Source organism: Thamnophis sirtalis, unplaced genomic scaffold (genome assembly GCF_051295495.1).
Source record: "Thamnophis sirtalis isolate CommonGarterSnake01/CBP01778 unplaced genomic scaffold, rThaSir2_p1.2 scaffold_10, whole genome shotgun sequence".
Classification (NCBI taxonomy): Eukaryota; Metazoa; Chordata; class Lepidosauria; order Squamata; family Natricidae; genus Thamnophis; species Thamnophis sirtalis.
Window position 1 is genome coordinate 1,723,757 of NW_028261390.1, and position 12,260 is coordinate 1,736,016.

General features: G+C 47.5%; 1 protein-coding gene across 3 annotated transcripts in view; it reads left to right on the plus strand.

The window, feature by feature from the left end:
• LOC148043721 (uncharacterized) overlaps positions 1-12,260 on the plus strand; it is a 64,576-nt gene that overhangs the window by 26,427 nt on the left and 25,889 nt on the right. For 2 of the 3 annotated variants that reach the window (XM_087723733.1, XM_087723732.1), the window contains 3 exons: positions 1,672-1,823; positions 3,399-3,508; positions 3,720-4,407. In XM_087723733.1, coding sequence (XP_087579859.1) covers positions 1,672-1,823; positions 3,399-3,508; positions 3,720-3,879 — 422 coding nt within the window. In that variant the 3' untranslated portion in view covers positions 3,880-4,407. Of the gene's footprint in view, positions 1-1,671; positions 1,824-3,398; positions 3,509-3,719; positions 4,408-12,260 lie in introns of those variants that run through there. The other variant, XM_087723734.1, reaches the window with a different exon arrangement.

A 12,260-nucleotide genomic window follows, 5' to 3' on the forward strand; every position in this document is an offset into this window, starting at 1 on the left:
TGCATTCCTCCATTTGCCAGGCTGGGATGCCAATGAAGGATCCGTTTGGTTTGCTCAGCCCTTTAGAAGCAAGCCAACTGGATATTTGGGCAATTCTTTGTACTGTCCATATTCCAAGGACTTCCCTTCCATTCATGTTTTCCAGATACTACTAGTTGACAGTTCTACTGTTTCACATATTGCTGTTTTACTCATGCAAATCCTGAATATGCAGCCACTTATTTCTATCGTGTTTCTCATTGTTTTATCATTTTTGGTTTTAATTCTATTTATTTATTTATAAAATGTATTGCTTTTACATCTTTTCATATGTCTTACAGTCATAAAACTCTATCTATACATATACAATTAAGGGACTGGACAACCCCTTTGTCTGAAACGGAATGGGATCTCCTGCTTGAGCAAGGGATTGGACTGGAAGATCTCCAAGCTTCCTTCCAACTCTGTTATTCTGTTAATATAGAAACAATTAACATCAAACATTAAAATCAAAGGGCGCATGGGGAAAATCGGGGCATAGTGGGGGAGAAGTAGGATCTGTTGTTACTTGATCAACCACCTCCATTGTGATGTTCCCCCATTGGGGCTCAAAGCCAACTGGCAGAGTCAGCTCTTTAGGCCCTTATGAAAAGATGGGAGGGTTGGGGGCCAATCTCAGATCAAGGGGTGTGTGTGTGTGAGAGAGAGAGATGTTCCAGGGGCAGGAGCCACAGCAGAGAAGGTCCTCCTCCTGACCCCACAGGCCAGAATAATCAGGCTGATGGAACCCTCAGCATGTCTCCTTTGCCGGCATGAGTGGGATGGGCCGATCTCAATGGGGTGAGAGAGTCCCTCAAGTAACCTGGCCCCATGCTGCGAAAGGCTTTAAAGGGGATCAGCAACTCCTTGAATTGCACCTGGAAGCACACTGGTAACCAGTGCAGCTCAAGGAGCACTGGTGCTACTGGGTTCCTCCTAGGGGCCCCCTAAACTGCCTGCACTGAAGCACACTGCACCAGCTGTGCCTTCCTGTGGTCTTCAAGGGTAGCCCCATTACGATAGTCCAGCCGTGAGATGACCAGGGAATGACCGACTGAGCACAAGGAATCCTATCCAGGAAAGGCTGCAACTGCCACACAACACAAAGTTGTGCAAAGTCCCTCATAGCCGTGACTGCCATCTGCTCCTTGAACAATAACTGTGAGTCCGGGAGAACTTGCAAGTTGAAGACTGGATCAGCTTCTCCAGAGGCTCCTCTATTAACCCTATTTTGCCATTTCCAAAACTATTTTGCCTTTTCAATTTTAACATTCCTTATTCTGTTTGATAAAGTGTAAATGTCTTTTCCTTCGCTATGCAATCAAGAAATGACCAACTCACTCAGTAAACAGCAGCCCAATCAAGGAACCACCAAGAACCATCCCACCAGCACCAGCAGGGCAAGACACATGTGTATAACCAGAGAGCAAACCCCCGCTCCCTTCTAGTGCTGATGACGTTACCTAGTTAGGTATCTAAACGTCGTCAGGAAAGCAGCTCAGCTCAGAGAGCAGCAAGGACCCCAGAGTTCTTCGCTATTTTTTCTTAAAATATGTTTTCAGAAAACGGATGAAAGTATTTGCCTAACTGTGCTCCTTCTAATTTTTCTTTCTTCTCTCCCTTTTCACGTCCCCATCCTCATTTGTCTCAAAGCTGACCTTCATTACAAGCTGAATGACGATTGGGTGGCCCACAGAGGCCACCTTTATTTAATTAGTCCTGAATTATTCAACTTTGTGGACACAAAAAAATTATGCAATGATTCTAAAGCTTACCTAGTCGATATTCATGATGAGGCGGAGGAGGTAAGTGTCCTCCCTTCTCCCTCTTCTGATGGAATCACTTTGTCATTGTATCCTTCGGCTTTCGGTCTGTCCCCAGCGTCAGCCTCTGCCTTGATCCGGCAGAAAAGGACACCAGCTTTTTACCAGTCTTAGTAAATTGGATCAATATGAATGATGCTCAGATCTAACATTGTTCACACATAATATGGATGTATGAGTGTGTGTGTGTGTGTGTAATGTGTATTTGAGTGTGTGTGTGTATGTGTGTAATGCAACACAGCAGCAGTCATAAGGTGACCACGCTCGCTGCCTCCTGCACCTCAAAAATAATAAGACCTCCCCAAAAATAAGGCCAAGCACTTTTGGGGGTTAAAAAAAGATCCTGTCTTATTTTGGGGGAAATTGCTGACCCCCTCTCCTGCATCGACCATCTCTGGATAATCTCTGGATAGCAAGACATCTGATTGGAAAGCTGTCCTCTTGCCTTCAGGCCCGGGGTGCAGGAGAGGGCTCCGATGGGGCCTGGGTGGGGTGGGGTGGGGGTGGCAGTCTTGAACCCACAGCTTGACTGTGGGGATTAAAGCAGGAAAGCACCTGTGGGTGCCAAAACTCAGCAGCTCTACCTGGGTGCTCAACAGAGTTGCAAAGAGCCTATTTTCAGCGTGGGGTTCATGCTCTTTCCAAGCTCCACCTGCCCTCTCACAGCTTGGCAGCTCACTGCAACTTGTCATGGAGCTTTTGGGCACAACTGTGGAATGGTGTGGCAGAGCCTGCCTCTCCCCAGATCCTGGTAGCTGACAGTAATCTGTTGGGCTGGGGGATTGGCCAGCTTTGAGAGAGAAGAGGTCCGCCTCTGTTGCCCCCTCAGTGCAGCTCTTTGGAAAGCCCACACTTATGCTGAGTCTTGAAAGAAGACTCTGTGCTTCAACCAAGGCCACCATGCAGCAGTTGCAGAGGTGTGGAGGACTGCCAGTGTTGAGAGAGATGGACGTTCCTGGTAGCCGGTAGTCTTGCAAGGCTCCTCCCTCCTGGAAGCTCCCAAAACAGAGACATTGAGCAGCTGCTCAGAAGGAGGAAAGGAGGTGAGCAGGTATGTCCGTCCCCCCCCACCAACCTGAGGTGGCCAAGAGACTGTTTGTCCTCCACTGTGCATCAGATTGTGTTCATGGTGGAAGCCCTGAAGATGGTTGCTGATTTTATGGGGACAAACTAAGGCCAGAGCGAGGGATGAGGGGAGACTTACAGGCTTAGGAGAAGATGAGACAAGGATTTGACGAACGGTGGAACGAAGCGGCTCCCTGTTCATCTCTCCCCACAGATAGGTGCAAATGTGGAATGGCCCATAGGCTAGGTTTCATCATGGCTTCCACAGCCCTGCTAGTTCACCCAAACGCCTCCTTGGTTCCCCCTGGATGTTCCATTGTTTCAGGAAGCTGATCTGCCCCACTCTTTGTGGTTGTACCACATGGGCTGCATTGCTGCTGCTTCTACATATTCCTCCACTGATGCTTCTGGGGAGGCTCCGATTCTGAACGTCCTTCGGGTGAGAATCTCTCCATCAGTCACTGTAAATGATGTCTGGATTTTTTCTTTCAGGTGTTCTTAGAAGACACAGTTAGAGGGACACATAGTACTTACTACATTGGATTGACTTATTGGCTTCAGGAGTGGAAATGGAATCGTACGCTACTTCCTCCGTTCCAGACGTAAGTGTGTAATTCAAGTTTGTTTCAGAGAGAGGAGGGGATGTGTCACCAACCCACCTCTGTTTCTTTGCCAAATCAATCAGAGACCAACATTTTGAGTTGTTATAAACTCCCATTGAGATGAGGGAAGGAGGTTTATTTCCTGCCGCAAAGTCTATAAATGATGCTCATTTTGTCTGGAGGACTGACGACTGCTGTTTCTTCTTTTCAGCTACTGGAAGAAGAGTGAGCCATCGGGGATGTTCCGAAATAAATGTGCAAGACTTTTAAGTGATTGTAAAGTCAAATTACAGTGTTGGGCTACTATAGATTGTTCTACTTTGGCAAGAGGCATTTGCAAGAAGAAAGCTGAGGACAAATGGTTTAACTAATTTTTTGCTGAATGATATTTTTCTTTGAGGAACTCAGTGCCAATCAGTGAAGCTGGCCTCTCAAAACCAAATGCCCCAGTCAGCCACTGTGCATGAAAGAACTCCAGGCTTTGATATCAGCTTCCACACAGTTTTTCCATCCTGCCTTTTCGGAGATGAAAGACACTGTCTTATTTAGCAAATTAGCGGGCAAGTAAAAAAATGAAAAAGAACCCGTCTTTTCTGTATTCATTCTATTTAGTTTACGCTTGGCAAACTTTGTTTAAACTTAGTTTAGTCTAAGCTTGGCAAAAGTACTGCCAGTAGCCTCCCACCGTCCAGTGCGATCCCACAGAGTTGGCCTCCTCAGGGTGCCGTCGGCCACACAGTGTCACCTAGCGACCCCCAGGGGGAGAGCCTTCTCTGTGGGAGCACCTCCCTCTGGAATGAGCTGCCCCCAGAGCTTCGTATAATCCCCGCCCTAAAAAGTTGGCTTTTCCAGCAAGCCAGCCTGGCCTGAACAAAACAAAATAAATTATTAATTTTAAATTGTCAATTTTAATCTAATTTTTAAATTTTTGTTAATATTAATTGGGTTTGTTTTTGGATATTTTATTTAATTTCCTTTTTAACTTTTGTAATATGTGTTTTTTTTTTAATGTTGTACGCCACCCTGGTCCTTTGGGAGAAGGGCGGCATATAAATCCAGTAAACAAACAAACTTCGATCAGAATAGTGCTGGAAGGGGCCTTGGAAGTCTTCTAGTGCAACTCTCTGTTCAAGCAGGAGATCTTATACAGAGGTGGCATTCAGCAGGTTCTGACCAGTTCTGGAGAACCAGTAGTGGACATTTTGAGTAGTTTGGATAACCAGTAAATACCACGTGACCGGCCCTGCCCACACCCATTCTCTCCCTCCCAAGTCCCAACTAATCGGCAGGAAATGGGGATTTTGCAGTATCCTTCCCCTGCCACGGTCTCCAAGCCACGCCCATCAAGCCATGCCATGCCCACCAAGCAACACCCACAGAACCGGTAGTAAAAAAATTTGAATCCCACCACTGATCCTCTATCCGGGATGGCATGTGCGTGCTGGCAAACTGAGTTCAGCCTTTTTTAAAGCCATTTTTTGCCCTCCTCAGGCTCCAGAGGCTTTAAAGGAGCCTGGGGAGGGCGAAAACAGCCTCCCCCACCCCGAGATCCTCCGGAGGCTTCAGGAGTTTCCCTGAAGCCTCCAGAGCACAAAAAAACCCCGGTCCTATGGGAAAACCGGAAGTTCGGGAATGAACTTCTGGTTTGCTCATAGGGCCGGTTTAAGCCCTGTGGAGCCTTCAGGGAAGCCTGCTGAAGGTCCCTGAAGGCTCCGGAGGACTAAAAACGGCTCTACAAGCAAACCGGAAGTGACTTTCAGTTTCCTTGTAGGGTCATTTTTTGTCCTCCTGAACGCTCTGGAGGGCTAAAATCGGCCCTACAAGCAACTTCCAGTTTGCTCCTAGGACTGGTTTAAGTCCTCCAGAGCCTTCGGGGAAGACTGCTGAAGATTCCTGAAGGCTCTGGAACGTGACTTCTGGTTCGCTCATAGGATCGTTTTTTGCCCTCCTGAGGGCTCCTGAATGCTCCGGAGGGCTAAAATCGGCCCTACAAGCAAACTGAAAGTGACTTCCAGTTTGCTTGTAGGGTCATTTTTTGCCCTCCGGAGGCTTCAGGGAAGCTCCTGAACCCTCTGGAGGGCCTCCAGGGTTGGGGAGGAGGCTGTTTTCGCCCTCCCCAGGCTCCTATAAAGCCTCTGGAGCCTGGGAAGGGCGAAAAAATCAAGCAAAAAATGGGGGCTGTGCCTGTCATGTGCGCATGCATGCTGGGGTGTGTGTCATGCATTGCATTATGGGTGTGGCACACCTGTGCACAACCCCCTGGCAATCTCCTTGATTATGTCACGTGAGCCAAAAGAGGTTGCCATCGCTGTCCTCTACCATTTCAGACAAGTGACTGTCCAGTCTCCTCTTAAAACCCTCCAGTGATGGAGTGAAGGACAACTTCTGATGGCAAGGTGTTCCATTAGTTAATTGAATGCATTGTTCCAGGTGTAGCCTTACTAAGGCCTTTCTAAAGCACTACTAACGCTTCCCATGATTTTGATTCTATGCCTCTGTTTATACAACCAAGGATGATATTAGCCTTTTTGGCTGCTGCCGCAGACGGCTGGCTCAGGTCTAAGTAATCGTCCATTACGAGTCCCAGTGGTGGGATTCAATTTTTTTTACTACCTGTTCTGTGGGTGGGCATGGCTTGGTGGTCATGTGACTGGGTGGTCATGTGACTGGGTGGGTGTGGCCAACTTGACATCACTCATGACGAGGGGCGCCTCCCCTCAAAGCCACTCCTTGTCATCCCCGGCCTCAACATATCTATAGTTCTGTAAAAATGCTGTTCCCCTTTTTTGGACTTTATTTTACCTGCATCTACATACTACAGAGGTACTTTCATGGACCCCTGAAAGGAGGAAATGGCTCACAGGCTTTGCCCAAGAGTCTGGCAGGCAGGTCACAAAACAGGGTTTTGAGGGGCTGCCACAAAGAAGGGGGTGCAACGTATTTTCCAAAGAAGCAGAAGGCAAAAGAAGCAGCAGTAGATGGAAACTGAACAACCTAAAGAGGAGCAACCTAAAACTAAGGAGAAACTTCCTGACAGTGAGAGCAATTAACCAGTGGAACCACTTGTCTCCAGATGTTCTGGGTGCTCGATCACTGGAAGTTTTTAAGAAAATGCTACAGGTTGCCCCCCAAAGTCCCTTCTAAGTGTTATGCTGTTATTCTGACACCTTTCCCAAGCCCTCCACTAAGCTTTTGGCATCCTCAGTTTTCCTGCCTGAGCAGGGGGTTGGACTAGAAGACCTCCAAAGTCCCTTTCAAGTCTGTTGTTCCATGGGCTAAATAGCTAAGACCCTCTTTGGTTCCCTTTGGACTAAGGAGTTAAAGAGCTGCCTCTAGACCAGCCATGCCCCACCTAAGCATCTTTAAAATTCTGATGCCCTAAAAGGCCATTAACTTGGTTTAAGCAAGGTTCAATTTGCCCCCCATTAAAAATCAAATTGCCCTCACCGCCCTTGTGGGGCGTGGGCCCCATGTTGGAAACCAATGCTCTAGGCATTCGTTTTTAATAAGATTTTTAGGAACCTACAGTTGAAAGTACTTCATCTCTCCTTAGCCGGAAGACCCGATTTCATTTGGAATTTAACCCCAAACTGATTTTTAGCATTTCTCTTGATAATTCTCCAAAATGCACTCCAAGGCCACCTCCCTCCCTCCCTCTCTTTCTCTCTCTCTCACACACAGCAAATTCCCTTGTTTTGCAGACTTTTGAAGCAGAAGGTACCTTGGAGGTCTTAAAATTCAATCTTCTACTCGAGGCAGAAGACCACCTACATACGCAAGTTCACAGACATTCCGGCTTCGGCTGCAAAAACTGCAGGCAGCCTTCCCCATGCCACACTTCCCTGCGCCGCCCCATGCGAGGCGGGAGGCCCAAGAGAAAGTCCCTGGTCTGAGCACACGGCCCTCCATGACCGTGGCACGACATAACCGCGGTAGACTAAAGCGCTCCAACAACACCGCGGCGCTAAAACCGCGATGTCAAAAGCGCGCCGACAACAGCGCGCCGACAACAGCGTGCCGACAGAAGTGCGATTTAACTTAAGTTAAGGTTTAGGGTTAGGTTTAGGGTTAGGTTTAGAGTAGGTTTAGGGTAGGGTTAGGGTTAGGGTTAGGTTTAGGGTTACTTTTAGGGTTATGTTACAGCGCGCTGTTGTCGGCGCGCTGTTGTCGTGCGGTTTTGACAGTGCGGTTTTGTCACCGCGCTTTACTCACACGCGCTTTAGTCTACCGCGGTTTTGTGGTGGAACCCTCCATGACAGAGCCCTTTTCGGTGGAGCAAAGCAAGAACTTACTGATTCATCCCGAAGGCGAGCTTGAGTGGCAGCAGCAGGAGCAGCAGGAGAGCTCCAGTCGGACAGCCCTCAGGGGAGGAATTTTCAGGCCTCCCACCTATTAAGATGTTGGTTGATCTCACACCTGCTCCTTGCAGCCCTTGTTGGTGCTGGGTATTCCTGGGGTGCTCAGGGGGACAAAACGTAGCAGCCATGATCCACCGCTTTCCCCATCTGGAAAACGCATCGGTGTTTCTCTCTGCCGCAGCGCTTCCCGGATGGGACTGACAGGACCCAAAGCAGCAACTCCCGGTGGCTACATTTCCCTGTGCTGCACAAGAGGCTTTCCCAGCAAGAGCAGCGCTGGGGGAAAAACAGCTGCCGGCCCAGAGAACACATGGAGCATAGTGAGCCTCAGGCACTGCGGGAGACGCTCCAGTTGTTCTCCCGAGACAACGGCCCAACCTGGCTGCTCCTCTCCACTGCAGTGCTTTACAGAATGGGGCAGTAAGAACCTTACCCAAGCAGCTTCAGACCCCCCGTGCCCGCCCCCACCCCCCACTCCGCCGCTCTCCCCACCCCCGCTGCCACCCAGCGGCGCTTCGGTGTGACAACTGCAGGTTCCTAAAAATCTTATTAAAAACGAATGCCTAGAGCATTGGTTTCCAACATGGGGCCCACGCCCCACAAGGGCGGTGAGGGCAATTTGATTTTTAATGGGGGCAAATTGAACCTTGCTTAAACCAAGTTAATGGCCTTTTAGGGCATCAGAATTTTAAAGATGCTTAGGTGGGGCATGGCTGGTCTAGAGGCAGCTCTTTAACTCCTTAGTCCAAAGGGAACCAAAGAGGGTCTTAGCTATTTAGCCCATGGAACAACAGACTTGAAAGGGACTTTGGAGGTCTTCTAGTCCAACCCCCTGCTCAGGCAGGAAAACTGAGGATGCCAAAAGCTTAGTGGAGGGCTTGGGAAAGGTGTCAGAATAACAGCATAACACTTAGAAGGGACTTTGGGGGGCAACCTGTAGCATTTTCTTAAAAACTTCCAGTGATCGAGCACCCAGAACATCTGGAGACAAGTGGTTCCACTGGTTAATTGCTCTCACTGTCAGGAAGTTTCTCCTTAGTTTTAGGTTGCTCCTCTTTAGGTTGTTCAGTTTCCATCTACTGCTGCTTCTTTTGCCTTCTGCTTCTTTGGAAAATACGTTGCACCCCCTTCTTTGTGGCAGCCCCTCAAAACCCTGTTTTGTGACCTGCCTGCCACACTCTTGGGCAAAGCCTGTGAGCCATTTCCTCCTTTCAGGGGTCCATGAAAGTACCTCTGTAGTATGTAGATGCAGGTAAAATAAAGTCCAAAAAAGGGGAACAGCATTTTTACAGAACTATAGATATGTTGAGGCCGGGGATGACAAGGAGTGGCTTTGAGGGGAGGCGCCCCTCGTCATGAGTGATGTCAAGTTGGCCACACCCACCCAGTCACATGACCACCCAGTCACATGACCACCAAGCCATGCCCACCCACAGAACAGGTAGTAAAAAAAATTGAATCCCACCACTGGGACTCGTAATGGACGATCACTTAGACCTGAGCCAGCCGTCTGCGGCAGCAGCCAAAAAGGCTAATATCATCCTTGGTTGTATAAACAGAGGCATAGAATCAAAATCATGGGAAGCGTTAGTACTGCTTTAGAAAGGCCTTAGTAAGGCTACACCTGGAACAATGCATCCAGTTTTGGTCACATTACAAAAAAGATGTTAAGATTTGAGAAAAAGTGCAAAGAGCAACTAAGACGATTAAAGGCCTGGAGACTAAAACATATCATGAAGAATGGTTGCAGGATTTGGGGTTGCCTAGTGTTGAGAAACGAAGGACTAGGGGGGGATATTATAGCTATCATGCCTGCAAGCCAACTTTTTTTTTTTTTTTTTAACTTCAGGCCTGCCACACTTTCTACTGTCTACTTTCTTTTGTGGGAAAACGGGAGTTGGGTGATATGTAGTCATAATAACATTCTTCTTAGAAAGCCAAGGTCATCCTTTGTTTCTGCACCTGGCTGGAACTGGGTGGGTGGGAGCTGCCAGCACGGCAGTGGGAGATTGGACCGTGGGATGGGCTTGTGGGTGTTGAGGCAGGATCTTGAACTTTCAACTGGTGGGAAAACCTGAAAGCTTTCAGATTCGGGTTTTCCCAGATGTGCCAACATGACATCTCTAATAAATTGGGACTTTGAGTGAAACACAAGCTTCAGAGTTTTATTTCGTTGGGAAAGTTTTTTGGAACCCTGACATAAAACAAAACAATAAACCAAATCTCTACAATGGAAAATCCTGGGGTGGTAGATGGGTGGAGTTTAGGGGGGCTCTCAATACTCAGGATATGGTTGTTCCTGTTTGTTTATTTTAAAGATTTATATGGCCGTCCATCACTCTCAGCAACCCTGGGCAGCTTACAAACAATAATGTTGACCCAGCATTGAACTAAATGGAATGAATACAAAAAAGACAGGTTCTCTTTTCATTCTTTTTTATTTGCTAAACAAGACAGTGTCTTTAATCTCCCAAAAGGCAGGATGGAAAAGGTGTTTGGAAGCTAATGTCAAAGCCCGGAGTTCTTTCATGCCCCCACACTGACTGACTGGGGCAACTGTTTTTAAGAGCCAGTTTCACCGATTGGCATTTTTTTCTCACTGAGTTCATCAAATGCAATTTTGGGCAATGTTCAGCAAAGAATTAGGTATACCATTTGTTGTCAGGTCCCTGTTTGCAAATGCCTCTTCCTGGCGTCTGACATTCCATACCGACCCAACAGCTCATTTCGGTTTGACATCCATTTAGAATTCCTGAACATTTTATCCTGGCATTGGGATGTCCAGCATGCCAGTAGCTGAAAAGAAGAAACAATCGTCATCAGTCCTCCAGACAAAATGGTGTCAGGGTCCAAAAAAACACCCCCAACGAAAGAAACATGTGTTTCCTCAAAGTTCCACTTTATTAGAGATGTCATGTTGGCATATCTGGGAAAACCCGAATCTGAAAACTTCCAGATTTTCCCACTGAGCTGAAAGTTCAAAACCCGGCCCAGCACCCACAAATCTATCACATGGTCCAATCTTTTGTGGTCACGAAGACAGATTCCTCCCATCCACATCCGTCCAGGTGCAGGGACAAAAGTGACCTTGACTATCTGAGAAAGAATGTTATTATGGCTACACATCTCCCATAGTCTGTATAATCCCCCTCCCATTTTCCCACAGTAGAAAGTGTGGCAAGCCTCAAATCCTAAAAGAAAAAGATGGCTTCCAGGTCTGACACATATCATTAATAGACTTTGAAATAGAAAACCCGTTTCCCTTCTTCACTCACTCAACGGGAGTTTCCACAACTCCAAATGTTGGTCTGTGGTTCATTTGGCAGAGAAACAGAGGTGGGGTTGGGTGATACATCTCCCCTCCGTCCTTTTGAACAGGGCAAGTCAAAAGATTACGTATCTCCAGGCATCTTTTTTATTTTTTAATGGATCATGACACCCATCTTGGCTGTTTCAGGAATTGAGGCTTGGGGAGAATTCTGGAGTGTTTCTATTCCCATTTTCACTGGTGATTTCAGTTGGGGGTGGCAGGGAGAGGAGAAGTCAGGCTTATGGGTATTCATTGGTGGGGCACTGTAGAGTTTTGTCCTTTCCTCATTATTATCTCCCTGCAAGACAGCATTCGGGAAGTTCTTCCATCCCATCAGTGTCATCCCAATGTGTGATGGAATATGCACCTCCAGGACCCGGGAGGGAGGGAGATTTGGCTATACATAGTTTTCCCACGAAAAGGCCTGTATTAAGAGGCTGTATTTTCTTTTGGCCTCAAGTTACATACTGAATATTGAGTTATGATCATAACCACTATATCTTATGCCACCTCTTTCAGATCTGAAGACTTTTCAAGGTATAAAAAACAAATGTGAAGTAGACACTTACGGGACTAAAGGTGCAGTGTTAAGATCATACCACTTCCAGTCTCTATCATAAATCAATCCAATGAAGTAAGGACCTTTCTTTTTTTCAAGTGCTTCTTCTAAGAACACCTGAAAGAAAAAATCCAGACATCACTTACAGTAACTGACGGAGAGATTCTCACCCGAAGGACGTTCAGAATCGGAGCCTCCCCAGAAGCATCAGTGGAGGAATATGTAGAAGCAGCAGCAATGCAGCCCATGTGGTACAACCACAAAGAGTGGGGCAGATCAGCTTCCTGAAACAATGGAACATCCAGGGGGAACCAAGGAGGCGTTTGGGTGAACTAGCAGGGCTGTGGAAGCCATGATGAAAGCTACTCTATGGGCCATTCCACATTTGCACCTATCCATGGGGAGAGATGAACAGGGAGCCGCTTCGTTCCACCGTTCGTCAAATCCTTGTCTCATCTCCTCCTAAGACTGTAAGTCTCCCCTCATCCCTCGCTCTGGCCTTAGTTTGTCCCCATAAAATCAGCA